The 16,634-nt window shown below is 33.9% G+C and overlaps 4 protein-coding genes across 11 annotated transcripts; 2 read left to right on the top strand and 2 right to left on the bottom strand.

Annotated features, from left to right (window-relative positions):
• Nucleotides 1-860: 860 nt before the first annotated feature.
• Nucleotides 861-1,622, bottom strand: LOC113874676 (putative F-box protein At1g67623). The gene has a single exon (XM_027512889.1). The coding sequence runs from the start codon at nucleotides 1,620-1,622 to the stop codon at nucleotides 861-863; it is 762 nt and encodes a 253-aa protein (XP_027368690.1).
• A 180-nt stretch (nucleotides 1,623-1,802) lies between these two features.
• LOC113847701 (alanine--tRNA ligase) lies at nucleotides 1,803-5,468 on the top strand. The gene is made up of 8 exons (XM_027476945.1): nucleotides 1,803-2,019; nucleotides 2,188-2,334; nucleotides 2,458-2,570; nucleotides 3,009-3,101; nucleotides 3,575-3,677; nucleotides 3,751-3,825; nucleotides 4,793-4,888; nucleotides 5,174-5,468. Exons 1-8 carry the CDS (start codon nucleotides 1,936-1,938, stop codon nucleotides 5,231-5,233), a joined length of 771 nt encoding a protein of 256 aa, XP_027332746.1. The 5' UTR covers nucleotides 1,803-1,935; the 3' UTR covers nucleotides 5,234-5,468.
• A 2,444-nt stretch (nucleotides 5,469-7,912) lies between these two features.
• On the top strand, nucleotides 7,913-12,105 carry LOC113846335 (probable protein phosphatase 2C 40). Of its 8 annotated transcripts, none has more exons than XM_027474460.1 (5): nucleotides 7,913-8,094; nucleotides 8,183-8,472; nucleotides 10,026-11,216; nucleotides 11,401-11,665; nucleotides 11,766-12,105. In XM_027474460.1, the coding sequence occupies exons 3-5, from the start codon at nucleotides 10,035-10,037 to the stop codon at nucleotides 11,891-11,893; spliced, it is 1,575 nt and encodes a 524-aa protein (XP_027330261.1). In that variant the 5' UTR covers nucleotides 7,913-8,094; nucleotides 8,183-8,472; nucleotides 10,026-10,034; the 3' UTR covers nucleotides 11,894-12,105. The 8 variants fall into 8 exon arrangements, with proteins under 8 accessions (XP_027330261.1, XP_027330264.1, XP_027330260.1 ...); XM_027474463.1 differs by lacking the exon at nucleotides 8,183-8,472 and having other exon boundaries at nucleotides 10,026-11,046; nucleotides 11,155-11,216; nucleotides 11,766-12,016; XM_027474459.1 differs by lacking the exon at nucleotides 8,183-8,472.
• A 3,337-nt stretch (nucleotides 12,106-15,442) lies between these two features.
• On the bottom strand, nucleotides 15,443-16,505 carry LOC113874675 (heavy metal-associated isoprenylated plant protein 35-like). The gene is made up of 2 exons (XM_027512888.1): nucleotides 16,421-16,505; nucleotides 15,443-16,191 (listed from the first exon to the last, which is right to left on the bottom strand). The coding sequence occupies exons 1-2, from the start codon at nucleotides 16,503-16,505 to the stop codon at nucleotides 15,443-15,445; spliced, it is 834 nt and encodes a 277-aa protein (XP_027368689.1).
• Nucleotides 16,506-16,634: the final 129 nt, after the last annotated feature.

Here is a 16,634-nt window from a genome sequence, read left to right as displayed (position 1 = left end):
TCCTATTCCTTCCATTGATTTATGATTTTGTTAAGAGGTTTATATTGGTTTAGTTTAGCTTCTGCTTAGCTTGTTAGTGTGACTGTCCTTGTTTGTTAAAGCCTTATCTCCAATTTGAAGAATTGTGCACCGAGACGAGTGGTACTGATGACCTTAACTAGGTGTTCGATGAAAAACTCGTCGTCACTGCATTAGCCTTAATAAATTGCCCGTCAAGCCAATAATGCCTGTTGAAAGTTATTTTAAATGATGCTTTGATTCGTTCTTAAATTTGGAACAAAATGAATTTATTTAAAGCGAGCAACACCGAGGGCTGTACAACTGTTGCATCAACCATCAAGCAAGCTTGGTTACTTGTGAAATGTACAAAGATTTTGAAACGTGGGTTTAGAACACTTCATGGGAAGTAAATCCATTGAGAACCGACCTAAAAGAGTGTCTGTTAACTCAATCACAGATGCTAAAGACCCGTAACTTAACATCTAAGAAAGGTGGTGCGATTTCTAAAGTACTCAAAACCATGAGGAGGGGATAGTAAAAACGTATTTGTTTGTCGGCCATCTCGCTGCAATACTAGTATCTTACAAGAATAATTCACCAAATCAAGAACAAGGTAATTTACTTAAAGAAGGTAAGTTTTATGATGCGCACTGTTTTTTTTGTTAAAATGGATACATTATTATATTTTTTTAAAAACATGATACTGGTAGACTAAGAATGACTTATTGGCTCTGGATCGATCTTTATGTCAGAGTAATAAAAAATTAAAACGTGATCAAAGAATAATTGAAGTATATTTGAACGTGTTTTTCTATTCACATGCAAGAAGGAATAATTGAAGTGTATTTGAACGTGTTTTCCTATTCACATGCTTGATTCCGTAAATAGTTAGACTTCATGTTACAAAACAAACCAAGTTCATAGTCAGCACTACAATATTCGCATGAAATGCCATCACCATCTTCATCCTCAACCAACGATGACCATCTTCTTGAAAGCTTCTTGAGCCTCTCACCATCACACGTGCTGCATAAAGATAATTTGTGATTTCGAACCACAATTTTATTATTCACCCACATGCTTCGGATAAAAGACTTCACCCTCTTTCTGCATCTTCTAACACAAGTGGAACGTTTCAACGTACAATAAAGATCAAAACCACGTTTTCTTTCTCCTTCATCTTCACTACACATCAAAAGCATGCAATAAACATATTTGGCTTCATCAAGACCCTCCATCGCCGCATTTTTCAAATTCTCAAGACCCGATTTTACCCTTAAAGAACTGAAGTATTGCACCATTCCTTCACGGTACGAAATTTCCGAGTTACCATTCTCCCTGCAACGTTTCAAGAACGAAGATTCTTTCTCTCCGGTGAACCATGGAAGTGGCACCAACGCGAACTTCTCCATGGACGCATGGTGGTACACGTTATCATCCTCCGCAGCATGAAGAAACTCCTTGCAACATAGTTTGACCTTGCAAAGGTCAACGATGGAACGAGAAGCCACCTTGGCAATAATCTCTACTAATAACTCGTTCGGAAGAGCTTTTATGGCGGTGACAGATTCGTGTCTATGCTGCTTCTTATTGCTTCCCTTATTCACTCTTAAATCAGCCATTGATTAATTAACCTTCAAATTTTCAAAATAACATAACGACTTTAAAAAAAGGGTTCTTAGTGCCTCCTTTTATAATGCCTAAAAAGGTAACATGAGTCGGTTGGTGGATTGGCGGTTGGACCAAATCAAAATCGTTAATTAGGTACCGAAATAAATTACGGGTTATGTCGTGTATGTTTTGTCCACGTGTTAAATAAATGGGTATCTTTGTTTTTCCGTAGACCATGTTGGCGCCGCCAGGTATTGTTAGTGTTGATTTGATACCAAACTAAAACTAAAACTAAACTAACCGATTCTGGGACTCGGCGGAGCCATGGATAAGAATCCCACGAAACTAGATTATCACGATGACATGTGGAGGCTCCAATCTACTGCAATACTACTCTCTCACTTCAAGGTTTGCTTTATATTAGAATCAAGATATATGAAAACATCTAAAATATTTTATCGTATTTCTTTTAAGATTGATCGCTATCTTTTTACAGTTAGTTGTAATATTTTCTTAAATTTTTTCATGGTTTACTATTATTATTATGATGATGATGATGATGTTTGATGTTGACAGGGGGATGATGGTAGACATGGGCTGATATTGGATCGTACAGTATTCCATCCGCAAGGAGGTGGGCAACCGGCGGATACTGGGTTTGTACACGTTCATGGGTTCGAGAACAAGTTTGTGGTTCATGATGTTCGATCCAAGGATGGAATTGTAAGTTTTGGAATATAAAAATTCAGTCTTTTTTTTTTTTTTTTAAATTCTGAAGCTTGTCTCTGGGGTTCATAAATTATTTTGCTCATCATTGGAGTTATTTTTGTTATGATGATACTGTAGGTTTTTCACTATGGTTCCTTTGAGAATTTGGGAGGGGATTTTGTGCCTACACTCGAGAAAGGGAAGGGGGTTTCGCTGTTTGTTGATGAGGCCAGGCGAAAACTGAACTCAAGGTTAAATTTTTTGCAAATGATGAAATTCTTCTATCTGTTTTATTTATGCTTTTACCTTCCTTTTTAGATTGAGTTTAGATATCCAACTTTGGACTTAACTAATGGTTTTTTGAAGGTAGCCTTATTATAATTAGTAATTATTAAAATTGTTTCCTGGAAATCCCATTTCTACTGAACACTGCACTCGCGGTTGAGGTAGCAATGGAAAGCCTTTACCGTGTGTGCTTAATTCATTCCCCGCTTTTCCCTTGTGGGTCATATGATATTACCAACTTTTAATTGATTAATTTTTGAGAGTGGTACTATAGCCTGGATTTTATTTCTACAAGGCAGTTTTTAAACTCTTTTAAATGTATGGTTATTACACTGATTATAAGAAAAATTATAATTCTGCTTCTGTTTTAGTCTCATTCTTTTCTCGTCTTTTTGTTTGTGTAGATTGCATTCAGCGGGGCATTTGCTTGATATTTGTCTGCCAAAAATAGGTTTGGGCCATTTAGAGCCTGGCAAAGCTTACCATTTTCCTGATGGGTATACCTTGTTCCTGCTTATTGATTCCTTTTATGTATACTGTATGTATGGCTACCTATGAGCACATAATCTGACAAAAGATTGAGACTTGAAAGTGACTTATTTAATATCCAAGATGGAGGTAATGTTGTAGCTATCAAATTATTGTTGATGTAGTATAATATTAATCATAATTGAGTGTGGTTACTAGAAATATATTAAATAAAATTGGTCATTCAAAAATTAGCATATTTCCACATTAGTCTTCCACTGATTTTTATCGTCAAATTAGTCCCTTAAAGATAGAAAATTAACCAAATTCATTTGTCTTTAGTCCTTTTTAATCCGAATATAGTGATGTTTAGATCCTTTGGAAGACTTCTTTAGGGGTTTACTCGAAAAAAGATCTAACCTTGATTAGTCTCCTGCTGTTGTACTACTTGAAATGTGGAAGTTACGAGTTTGCTTCGTGCTTGCTATTGTATTTTTCCCAGGCCTTGGATTGAATATAAAGGTGTAATTTCACAAAATGAAATGCAGAACAAGCCAAAAGATTTAGAGATAGAGGCCAATGCATTAATTTCCATGGGAGGAAAAGTAAGTTACAGTGTTCACAAATTGCTTTTTACATGTGGCTTCGGGTTCTGAAAATCTTCACCTTGCCATTTAGGTTTCTGCTGATATATTACCATACGATGAAGCTGCTAAGCTTTGCGGTGGGTGTCTTCCTGATTATGTTCCCAAGGTCAGTCTCTAAAAGGTTTAGGCTAATACAAATAATTTTCTCTTCTAAATACAATTAACTGGTTGCTGGCTTTGCTATTATCCTAATGCCTGTCAGTTCGTTATCTTACAAGTGCCTACCAGTTTTTGTGTGAATCAGTAAACTTAATTTAGATTTGCTAGCAAAGGTCGCAAACAATATCACTGTTCTATATTTTGCATCCCTCGGTATAATATCAGGAATATTCCAGCTTATACAGCTTCTTCCATGGGTCTCTGATGCTGAAATTCTCTGCGGGACCGAAGACTCATGCTTATGGTGTTGTATCCACTTTGTACAAGTCCTCATAACTAAGAAATTGTTTTGATGAAGATAGAAACTCTCATTCCAGCCATTATGATCAATCAATTCTAGCCTAATCAGTCTTAACGAAGGAATATAGTTTTCACTTTGCTGCTTTCTTGGTGTGTGTTTGTGTCAGTCATTTTTCTATCTGTCTTTCTGCCTGCCTGCCCTATGTGCATGAATTTACTCCGGTATAACCAAGCCTTTGATTGTCATATATCAGACTTCGTGTTTTGAAGTAAAACTATATTTTATTTTGTCATTTTTTTCATTTTTGCTCTTGACATCTCAAGGAACATGGGGGCTTTTGCCATTATCATATATCATGTGTCAATCAATGTATTTATTTGTGTTTTATTGTAATGTATGAAACTGTTAGTGATGAGTAATTTTAGGATATCAGATATATATCAACAGTAAAGTTACTGTTGTTAGGTTGTTTTAGTACTTTGTTATAATGCAACTGGAAGAATTCTTTGAAATTAGCTGACATAGAGCATTCATTATTGCATATTTATGTAGTTGCACGCTTTATATTAAAGGATAAAGAGCAATTTTAATTTTATCTCTAGTATCTATCTAGTTTTGTTCTAACTTTTTGGCACAACAGTATGTTTTGATATTAATGCATCAATTCACACAGGAAAGCACACCTCGCATTTTGAGGATAGGAGATAATTCTGGCTGCCCCTGTGGTGGTACTCATGTCGTTGATATTTCAGATATCATACAAATTAAGGTATGAAATCCATTTACTTTCACTAGTTTACTAGATATATTTGACTTGATATATATATTGTGTAAGTTTGATCTTTACAATTAGTCATGCTTCATTCTTCCTTTTCCTGCATTTATTTATGTAGCATGCAATGAAGTCATTTCACTGAAGCAGTTGGTTTGAAAACTTTGTAGTTGAGACATATGATTTGTAGTTCATAAAAAAGAGACTATTTTGTCTGGTTATATCAGGTTGCTTGGTTGCAATTTTGTGTTATTTGCTTTAGTGATCTGTGTATTTGATCAGGTTTATCAAATACGCTCGAAGAAGGGGCTGACAAAGGTCTTCTACAATGTTGAATCCTAGTTATATGCAGCTGATTCTGCTGCCATGTAACTGCTATTTAAGCTCCATAGTGATGACTACTCTTAGATAAGATATTTTGCTAGTAACCAGCTGAATTTGTGTTGTATATTAATTAGAATGCATTTGGGGATACATAACATATTTAAGCACTTATTTAAAAAACTTTTAAAAAATGTTAATTTATGCTATAATTTAACAGTAAAATTTATAGAAATAAGCAGAAAACAACTTATTTCGATAAGTTTTGTCAATAACCTTATTAAAATAAATTGATAATAGCTTATGACTCAAATTCCTATAAACAAATATCACTTATGGACAATTCTATTCATCACTTAAGCTTTCGATACCTTCACTGTGGCTGTTGTATCTAGTGAATCATGGACAATTATGTTCCCTCTCTTTCTCTCTCTTCACACGCCGCGCACGTACACACCTTCTCCTACCACATCTCTTACCATCATACCATATTCTCTTCATCCCAAATCCTTGTTTTTCCTACAGTCAAACTCTTCAATCACCCTTTGATTTGCTTCAAACTCACGCGAATTGATTGGTTGACCACCGGGTAAGGGTCAGATTATGAGCATCTTAATCCACTTTGACATTTGAAATTCAGGTATTTGGTTTTGTCTTCTCCTCTCAAGAGTTGATGCACGTCATGATCATTCCCGGCCACTTCTTCTCATTCCAATCAGAATGTGGAATTGTCTCTCCTCAAATTGAATTAATGAGTGGTGGTGATGAGTTTGGCACAATGCCCAAAGTTCAATCTTCTTTCTTTGTTTTTCCAACCAAAAATATGGGACACAACAACGTGGCACGGTTCATGTAAATCTGCATGGATGCTAAAATTTGGAGCTACTTTTTCAGCCGTCATTTCCTATTGTTCAAGCACCACCATCCTTCACGAATATGGACCATAAATAAGCCGTAACAATATTGAAAAAAAAAGAGTAAATCCTTTTTTTTTATTTTTAAAATTATAAACGTCGATCAATTAAGTTCTTGACTTTATAAAAATTTCACTTTATTTTTTATTATTTTAAAAATTACTCATTTTATTTTTTTTCTTTCTTATTATTATTTTAAAGTCAAGAACTACAACAATTAACGCTTCCAATTTAAAGGATTATATTTTATAAGGTGAAAAGGATTCTAGGAACCAAAATTTTGAAATGTACTCTCTTAAAACTAGAAAGAAAAATTGAACTTAATGTAATCATGTTTGGTTGGTGAACATTATTTTGGGTCAAAATAATGTCTCTGGCGAGACAGAGAAGTACAACAGTACCCAAGAAACAACGAGAACTCAACGTTGAGCCATTCAATTCACAGGCAGCATCTATACATGTTAGGCAATAATACATCAGAATGAGCATCCTATTCCATAATATAAAGTAACATGAGAAGTTTGTGTTGTTATTGCCTGAAAAAAAGAAACTAACAGTGAATGGTATTTGATTTTTTTACTTTATTTTTTTATTTATAATTATAGAGATGCTATATTATTTTTATAGTCTTCCTGTTTTCAAGATAACGTGAAGAAATTAATTAAAACATTATTTATTTATTGATAATTTTTTTTTATAAAATCTAAAGAATAGGAATTAAATGACACTTTTGTATTAAGCAGTAAAACATACCTTTCGAAAAACTATATATATAAAAAACAAACACCAGCTAAAATTATAAACAAGATTTTGTAATTAGAAAGGCAGAGATAAAAGAAAGCATATGAACTATAACACTTTAAAATAAAAGTTTAACTGTACTTTTCATCCATCTACATTATTTATAATGTGCAAGCTTATTCTCTTAAACATTGTTGTTTAAATTTATTCTCCAAGTATTTTTTTATGTTATAATTAGGTCTTTTTAACTATTTTTTTTTCTCATTCTTCCTCCTCATTTTTTTTCGCCAAAAATCTCTATGGAATTAGTTAATAAAAACATTGTAAACTCTCTTTCACTCAAAACCTACACCAAACCATCTGATTTCCAAATAAAAAATCGAAGTCCAGACAACGCTATTTTCATATTCTATAATTTTCTTAAAATTTAATTTTTTCTAAAAAGAACTCATAATTTTTATTCTAAATCTATTCCATCTAATTAGCTGAGCAAAAAGAATTTGTATAAAAGTAAATTGATGAAATTTTATTCCAAACATCAAATTTAAACTTTTTTCTTTCCCCATTGTTTTACTGTACCAAATAGATAAAAGGTTTGTTTAGAGAAACTTGTGATGAATTTATGGAGATAGCATTTGATTTTTATAAACATTTTAAACTAATCTTAATAATTTTTATATTACATATTAAATATTTATTCAGATTATTTTAATACAAGTTATAGTCAAATATATGCCATAAAACACTTATGCAAATATACTCAAATTATATATATTGTAAAGTTAAGTACTGAATGGGTGGGAGATAAAAATAACTATACTCACTAACTAATGAGAAAAGTGAAAAAATCTTTTGAAGTTGACAAAGATAACGTGTAGAAATGGAACTCAAGAAAAGGAGGGATTGGGGAGTGAATGATGGTAAAACAGAGAAGAGGACAAAGGAGAGCGAAAACAGAGACGGATCATTATAACATAATATTTCCAATTGGGCAATATTGTGTAAATGTATACCATCCAATTTCAATGTGATACGGATTCTCCACTTGTTAGCACACCCATGACTCATGACCCAACGCTACCCTCTCTCTGTTCTCTTCTCTTCTCTGCCCTTTCGTGATTTGCTAAGTCACACTCCCACTCCCTCTCTCTTCTCTCTATATATACTCTCATCACTCTGCCTCTTCCTACTCTCATTCTCAATTATCCTCCCTTCACCGTCTATTCGGTTGGTTACTTCATTCTTATTTTCTTTTTGATTTTTTTGTTTATGTTTTATTCTGTCTTTATCTGTTTTGGGTTTCTCTTGTTTTAAGGAAAAAAATAAAATGAAAAAGCTGTTGACTTTTTAACAGGGCATACAATACCCAGAAACGAAACGGGTTAAGTTGTTCTGTTTTTTGGATTGTTCTGTTCTTCTCATTAACAATTGTTATGGTTTCATTTCATTTCCCCATATGTTTTCTACGTAGTTTTAGTTATTGGACTTTTGCATTGGGTTCCAATAGCAATAGCTAGAGTACACTAATTTCACTGAAGCTTCCCTCAGTGAGAGATTGGTTCCAAGCACAATCTGCTTACCTTCTTCTGCTCATCGGTGTGTAAAGTGAGTATCTTTAATTGTCATAATCAGGGGCATTGTATACCTTAGGCATGGATCATAAGCTTATGGCATGTATTTCAGTGCATCGTGTCCTTTGTGTTTCTATAGTTCTGTTATGTTCATTTAGTAGGATAACTTACCCCTATGCTTGGATTGCAGTCTTTCTCTCTGTGAATGGAATTGTTCTATTAATTAACCCCTGCTAATTTTTCTTTTTGCGGTAAGATCTTGTTGTTAAGCTGTTAGCTACTATATATCTTGGTTGAAGTGTCAAACTAATCTAGATTTTTAACCTAAAGAATTATGTGCCAGTATACACAGTTACACATAGATAAAAGCTAAGTGCTTGAATTTTTATCACCCTCCAGTAGATATGATTTTCCGATAATTTTTGGGTTGGAGCTAACATTAATGTGCCAATTTAGTTTCATTTTATGGCTTCCTTTTTCTTTTTTTAGATTTTGTTAATGACTGTGAAATCACTATGATTTAGACTTTTTAGCCTGCCTTATATTCTGAATGTGTGATAGTCATTGTGATAGAAAATCTTACATTCTAGACTCAGTATGAAGAACAACCACAAAATCTTTTGACGATCTCTTATTTGGAAGCTTTTCAATCATTTGTACAAAATTAAAAATTTCCCTAAGAGTCTGAGATCTATCAAAGTCTTAAAATAAATAAACTGACCATGAAAAATGCTAACAACACACATTTTATTATTGATTAAAATTTAATAAAAAATCACATGTCACTTCTAATTTAATAATTCCTATTCATACTTTTGTATTTTTCAATAAATTTCAATCAATAAGAAAAAATGTGTTAGAAAACATGTTCCTAACATTCCTCAATTTGACATACATGGAAGCCCATGTTGATACTGTAAAGCTTGACATCAATTGTCAATGAATTTTTAAGTCTATCATGTTTGATTCGAGCCCATATATTCTAGTGATTGGTGATCTCGTGTCAAATTGTTTTTTATCTTGCTTGCATAGTATTTTGTTTTTCTTTGAGAAGTTAAGTGAGTAAGCAAGGGGAGGCGATTGCAGCTAGTTTGAGATGCTATCTGCCTTCCCCTGTCTTCTTTGTCTCATTCTCTGCTATATCTTTCAATTATCTGCTTTACTGGCTCACAAATATATACAAATCTATGGGCGCACATATTTGATCATCTAGTGTCATATATATTAACTGACAAAATTTGACCCAGCATCATAATGGTTATATATTTATTTTATAATTGCCATTTTTTCATTTGTTGAGCTGATGGTTGCTGGCTTTAAATTCTTTTGAATGACATTTTGTTGTTTGGGTATTATTATATGATTGGAGGCCCTTACACTATCTGGGAAATCTTTAAATCAAGCTTTATATACCAAATGGGTATTTTCTAGTGGATTAAATAATTTTGTGCATGCATGCACGTTTGCATGTAAATTATATTGATATGGTCCAATTACATTTTATAGGTCACTGGATTTTTTGTTGTTGTCCTTTTAGTATATATACCTGTGATATTGATAGTGTTGTGAATGGATTTCTTTATACAGGAGATAAACATGCTTAGTCCTGAAGGAGAACTTAAAATAAGTTTTGGCTATAAATGCAATAGTGATAGAAGTATTCCTCGTGAGGTTTCCAATGGCTACAGAATCCTACCTGGAGTCCGTAGAACAAGTAGTTTCTCTTGCTTGTCAGGGGCAGCCTTAAGTGCAAATGCTACACTAGCCAACACAAACATATGCAATGGTAAGATAGGAGAAGAAATCCTTCCAAGTTGGGACTCTCCTAATTCATTTCGTAAGGTAACCTCTTCGCCAAGTCTTTCAAAGTTGGACATACTATCATCTTCCCTCCCAAATAGTTTGTCTTACCTAAGCTGCAGTCCTTCTACGCCAAGTGATATCCTTGAACATGACTCTTGCATGATAAAATCTGCAAGCGATCCTTCTAGAAGTGAATGTTTTCTTAATGCTAAGGAAGTTCAAGTAGCAGGAGGAGCTGCTGGTGAAGATAGAGTTCAAGCAGTTTGTTCTGAAGAAAATGGATGGCTCTTTTGTGCAATTTATGATGGCTTTAATGGAAGAGATGCGGCTGACTTTCTGGCTGGTACCCTGTACGACACCATCATATCTTACTTTAACAAGTTAATTTGGGAGATGGATCTGGGTTCCATAGAAGTTTCTAATGATGAGGGTTTAGGTGGATCCCTGCAATATGAGTTGCATGATAGTCTTATGTGTCATGAGGACCAATCTCAGTCAAGATTTAAGGGAATGAATGATTCTAGTCATGGTTATTTTGCAAAGGGTAGTCCATCTACTGAGTCAAAAGCATCATGTGAGTCGTTTTCACATGGAGTACTTGATATCCTGCAACGTGCTGTTAGTCAGGCTGAGAATGATTTCTTGAGCATGGTTGAGCAGGAAATGGAAGAACGTCCTGATTTAGTTTCTATTGGATCTTGTGTTTTACTTGTGCTTCTTCATGGTAATGATTTGTATACACTTAATCTAGGTGACAGTAGAGCAGTATTGGCAAAATGCAGTACAGATGATGGAATAAATAAGAGTGAGAAACTTGAGGCTATACAGCTTACGGATAATCATAGTGTTGAAAATAAAGCTGAAAGAGCTAGACTTTTGGCTGAGCATCCTGATGATCCCAAGGTTATTATAGCAGGAAAAGTGAAAGGGAAACTGAAGGTTACTCGTGCTTTCGGAGTTGGCTACTTGAAAAAGGTTGGCATTCTTTCTAACCCTTCTGCCAATAAGTTTCCAAAGATTTTGGGTGCTGATCTTATGATACTGATAATTATAAACCTTAAAATTCAATCTACTAACTGTGAGTGGACGGCTGCAGAGAATAATAAATCTTTGTCCTACCAAACATAGTTTTGATTATTCTGATTTTATTCTATTGCAGAAAAATTTGAATGATGCTTTGATGGGAATCCTTAGAGTTCGTGACCTTACTAGCCCACCATACGTATCCACTGAACCATCATTGAATGTCCATAAAATCTCACATTCTGATCAATTTGTTATAGTAGGGAGTGATGGTTTATTTGACTTCTTCAGCAATGACGAGGCAGTAAAGCTTGTAGAATCTTATATCTTGAACAATTCTCTGGGGGATCCAGCAAAGTTTCTCATAGAGCAGCTTGTAGCTAGAGCAGCAAAATCTGCGGGTCAAATTTCATGATCTTATGCTAAATTTAAGTTTATGTGCATGAATATAGATATTTATGTGTTGTATGAGTGTTAATTAGCTAAGTAATACTCATGCAGGATTCAGCATGGAAGAGTTGATGAATGTTCCTGCTGGAAGGAGAAGGAAGTACCATGATGATGTGACCGTAATTGTGATCATGCTTGGGATCAATCAACGGACTTCAAAGGCATCCACTGGCATCTAAGACTGGCCAAAGAAAACTTGTATCTCGAACAATTTTAATTGGACGCCCTTGTTTTAGTAGTATTTCGTAGGTTAAAAGTGTGATATTCAATTTGTATATATGTCATTGTACATGAGCATTAGTTCATTAAAGTATGTAAAAAAAACTAAAGATATTTTTCTTCATTTGATTGAAGGGAGATGAAGGGAAAATAAAAAATAATTTTTTAAAAGACAGAAATTTGAACCCTTTTCTTCTCTTAATTTTTTTTTCCATCTCCAGTGAGTAGAATCTTGGATTTCCCTGTACCAGCTTTCCCTTTGGTAATCCTTAGATGCCAATTGTTAACAATAGGTTGGGTCATGCTCATTTTGTGAGCAATAGGATGAAGCGTGGTATGGTAATTGAGTAGTGGCAGTAAACTCAAGCATGGAAAGAGTCAAGATAAGAGTTAGTAGCAAGAATAGTGTGAATAAAAGACAACATATTTGAATTAAGATTAGAATTATAATTAAAGTAGAAGGTAAAGATAAAAACATGTTGTTAGACTTAAAACAGAAAGTAAGTTTCAACCCAAAGATAAAGATAAGGGCATTGAGGATTTTGCTATCAAGGTAAAACCGATCTTAATTATGCGTTTTATAAAAGTGTCAAGTACGTGAATATTCAACCATAGAGAGTGTTTGTAATATAATTTTTGAGAGATATGTCTAGGGAAATTTTGAATACGCATTAATAAAAAAAAATTGTAGTATCTATGTCCATTCGAAGAAAGAATTAAAAAATATATGAATATACAAATTGTAGTGGTGCATTATACTTGGGTGTTAATTTTAGTAACGAGTAACTTGGATGATTTATCAAGTTTGGTAGAAGAAAAAATCGTTTTATTGATTGACGAGGGGAAATTATATTCTTGCAATACAAGACTCACGCATTATTTTGTTTTCTTCGATTCTACCTTTTTTATGATTAATTTTTTAATTTGACATGAACAACCAAAAATATTCTCTCTCTCTCAATCTTAAATTTTATTTTGATTTTCTTTTTTACAATAAAGATGACTTGGATCGGATGTAGTTAAAAAAATTTATCCAACTCGATCAACTAAGCTTGAACTTCATTAAATACAACAGACAATTTTCTCCTGATACTTCAACTAGTATGCCTGCAGCCTTAAATTTTACCGAAAACATTTTTGGAGAGACACTTATCTAATTAAAATGCTAATTAAAATTTAATATTAGAAGGCTTTAAAATCAAGTTAAAATAAAAAAGATTCATTAACTTTCAGCTACTACTTTGCTCTCTCTCTCCCTAAAAAAATCTTCTTTTATCCATTCATCCGCACTGTCCTGTCGTGCTATGATTTTTCACTTCACTTCAATGCAAGACTACTTGTTTCACCTATCATCACCTTTTTATCTTCTCGGGCTTCAAGCTTCTCATAATGGACTACACTTCACACATGCTTCTTCCTTTAATACCTTTTCCACTTTTTTCATTGATCTTCACAATCGTTTAGGTCCACAAGCTGAATCACTCACATGTATCCCTAACCACATGGAAAATGCAGGGCACATTAATTGTGCCCTCATAGTAGAACGATGAATTTCTAATTCAATTTCTGTAAAAATTGTTAACATATAATATTGGAAACAGCAAAAAGAAGTATAATTACAACGTAACTCTCGATGACATGAATGTTGATCTGTAGTGTACAAGATAGTATGCAATAAGGGTATTGTTCGCTGACTTACAAATAGTTAAATACACATTATGTTCATGCATGTATACTTACACTCATATTTTTAAATAAATTCTTTTAAATTTGAACATGAATCACTATATTCTCGACTAATTTATTTACTTTTTTTTCGGGTACAATCGTATCCTAAGCACCTTACACGTTTGTCACATCATTCTGCAAGGCACTCCCAGCGTTGGGTTATTATATAAGATGCTAAAATGAGTGGCCTTGAAGAAAATGAGATTTGGCTAAACAAAAATTATTAATCTTGATAGTGATGAATATTGTAATCATTACCTGATTACGCCGTCATGTTGCATCTAGAAACAGTGATATCTTGCTGACAAGTTGATCACAGGAACATGATGAGATTAGCAAATAATGATAGCACCTCACAAATATGCATTATTCGAACTAAGGATATGATCCTGTTTTGACCCAAATACGGAATGTCAACAAAGGATAAGTCCTTTTGGTACGAGATACTAACCTAGGCAGTTGAACAATTTTGTACACAATTTGTCATAGCAATTCATAATTTATCCACTGTGTGTACCCATCTATGACAAAAAGTAGTAAAAATAATCATACAACAACTATTATTCCGAATAAGTATACCTTTTATTGCGTGAATATCAATAGCCAATGAAAAAGTATATTTGTTAATAAGAGATTCATATTGTAGCTTATAAAGGAAAGAAGAAAAATATACATAAGAGAAAAAAGTATATTAAATAAGTATTACACTTAATATACAGCAACTTAACTGACAGAAGTAATTCGAGAGTCGATAATTAAGAGCACATAAAGTATATTCTTCTCCAGCAAGTAGGAAAATACGAAATCTCTGAACATGTATGTCCCAAAAACCAGCATCCAAACGCGGCACTAATCACGGTTCGGTCAATGGCCACTTAAGAAGTGTCCTCGTAAATGGAGCTAATGCAGTAAGCCCTCTGAACTTATTGAAAATTATAAACTCCCAAAGAAGATTAACAATTAGTATTATGTACTTTTAAAATACTGTTTTCTAATTCATGCTTAAAGTCTTAAGATATAATAAAAATTAATAAATAATATTTTAAATTAAAATTTTATTAATATCAATTTTAATTAAAATTAAAAATAAACAGTTAATAATAGTAAAATTATAAAAAAATTATTTTATTTATATAATTTTAATATAATAAATATATTTTTTTATAATTTTTTTATTTGTGAATGCTTAAATATAATAAATTATAGTAAATTTATGATATATTATTATTTTAAATACAATTTATTTATTTAAAAAGTATTTTTTTTTAAATTGTAAGCTTCCACTAAAATCTTATTATATTCAATAATTTATAATAAGAATGTGAACATATATAATTTATATCTTGCTTCTCATCCTTCGGTCCTCAAAAAGTGCCCTTTTTGCAAATGACATTTCGATCTCAGCAGGGTAAGTCAAAGTTGGAGTGGATAATAAGGGAAATAACAAAGATGATTAAATGCTCTCCCTTAAATTTATTTATTTTGTTTTTGTTGATTAAATTCCCTTGACACACAATACATAAAACATGTGCATACTAAAACATGGTCCAAAAATCATTTACAGTGTGGTCTAAAGTAACAATAAGTAAAAGCTGGGCATTTCAGAGTTGACAATGAGGCGAATTCAAAATGCAAAATCGGCCCCTACAAAGCCAAGAACTTGACTACGTATAGCATAAGCTGGATTTCAATATCCCTCGTTTACAAGCAAAAAAACTACCTGGGACCATCAAAGAAGCAAAACCAGTTAAAAAAGAAAGTGTAACATGCACTTGAACTCCTCACATAACAGAACAGCCGTTGGCATTTTCATCACTGAAGATCTCGAAGGAGACCAACGGTTGTGATTGAACGTGATAAGGGTCATGGTCCATGCCTGCACAGATGTAGGGCAATGAAGGAACATAGTAAGAAGGACCACCCATTGTTCCCATGGGACATAACCTGTTGTAGGCAGCGAGGTACACCAAAGGAGGGTAACAGTAAGTTTCTGGATATGGGAATGATTGCTGACGTGTAGGGCTCAGATTCATCTGCCCCACAATCTGTGGTTGCGATCCACTCTGTGCGGGTGCACCGGTAGATGCTGTCCCTGAACTCAACCCACTGCTTCCACCCTCAACTTTCTTTTTCTTCTTCTTACCGGAACCCCCTCCGTCAGTTTGACTTTGACCGCCCTTTTGCTCTTGTTCCGCTGCTTGACTTCCCGCCGGAGACCTTACCGGCGACCCCTTTTTTGAGTTGCTGTTCTTGCTTTCTCCGTTGCGCTTTTCAGCATTTTCAATTCCCCTGTTTTTTCCAGAGGTGAGGTTGGGTTCAACATTTGCAGAGGAATGGTTTTCCACGCTTTCTGGGTGTTTTTGTTCGTTGTTCTTCTTGGCTTTGCCGGAAGCCTTTCCGGCGAGATGTTCTGGCCATATCTCAGCGTGTTTTCCGGCTTTGACGAGCTTTCTTATGAGGGTCTCAACACCAACACTTCCGGTGACTGTTACTTTCTGCTGTTGAGGGTCGATTGTTGTGGTAAAAACACCTGCAAATGTAACGAAACATCCGAAATTCCGTCACTATAATAAGTAAGAACCCAAAAATAGTACAGAACAGAGCACCGAGTGCCACTGTTGTTTGCTGCTGAAAATATGGTAACGAAAAAGTAAGGGAGAATGACAGTGATTTTTGTTAGCACAGTGAAATTTGAGCTTTGTAATCTATTCATGCATGAGAAAAACAAAAAAACAAAACCCTGTGCAAAAACAGGGTACGTAGAAATAGTTGAAATTTGAAGTCAGTTTCCTGTTGTAGTATACAAAAGGCAGAGCAAATTTTTGCGTTGAATCTCGGTACCATCAATGCTCTGTAGAACTTTCTTTACTTTCCTCCTGCAACCTTCACAGTGGATGGAAACTTTCAAGAACCAAGTCTGAGAAGAAACAGAGTAGAAAAATGAAGTTGAGTAGTAGATAGAAAAGAAAATTT

The sequence above is a fragment of the Abrus precatorius genome, unplaced genomic scaffold (genome assembly GCF_003935025.1).
Source record: "Abrus precatorius isolate BTA unplaced genomic scaffold, Abrus_2018 Scaffold8, whole genome shotgun sequence".
Classification (NCBI taxonomy): Eukaryota; Viridiplantae; Streptophyta; class Magnoliopsida; order Fabales; family Fabaceae; genus Abrus; species Abrus precatorius.
Note: the sequence above shows the minus strand (reverse complement) of the source record. Positions and strands in the feature narration are given on the sequence as shown.

What these genes read in the sequence shown, in the direction of transcription:
- LOC113874675 (XM_027512888.1), bottom strand. Translation starts at nt 16,505, where the DNA reads ATGGTACCGAGATTCAACGCAAAAATTTGCTCTGCCTTTTGTATACTA. An exon ending in CAAATTTCAACTATTTCTAC is followed by an intron (nt 16,192 to 16,420) that starts GTACCCTGTTTT and finishes TTACATTTGCAG; the next exon opens with GTGTTTTTACCACAACAATC.
- LOC113847701 (XM_027476945.1), top strand. Translation starts at nt 1,936, where the DNA reads ATGGATAAGAATCCCACGAAACTAGATTATCACGATGACATGTGGAGG. An exon ending in TACTACTCTCTCACTTCAAG is followed by an intron (nt 2,020 to 2,187) that starts GTTTGCTTTATA and finishes TGATGTTGACAG; the next exon opens with GGGGATGATGGTAGACATGG. An exon ending in TTCGATCCAAGGATGGAATT is followed by an intron (nt 2,335 to 2,457) that starts GTAAGTTTTGGA and finishes ATGATACTGTAG; the next exon opens with GTTTTTCACTATGGTTCCTT.
- LOC113846335 (XM_027474457.1), top strand. Translation starts at nt 10,008, where the DNA reads ATGGATTTCTTTATACAGGAGATAAACATGCTTAGTCCTGAAGGAGAA. An exon ending in GAGTTGGCTACTTGAAAAAG is followed by an intron (nt 11,217 to 11,400) that starts GTTGGCATTCTT and finishes ATTCTATTGCAG; the next exon opens with AAAAATTTGAATGATGCTTT. An exon ending in TAGAGCAGCAAAATCTGCGG is followed by an intron (nt 11,666 to 11,765) that starts GTCAAATTTCAT and finishes ATACTCATGCAG; the next exon opens with GATTCAGCATGGAAGAGTTG.
- LOC113874676 (XM_027512889.1), bottom strand. Translation starts at nt 1,622, where the DNA reads ATGGCTGATTTAAGAGTGAATAAGGGAAGCAATAAGAAGCAGCATAGA.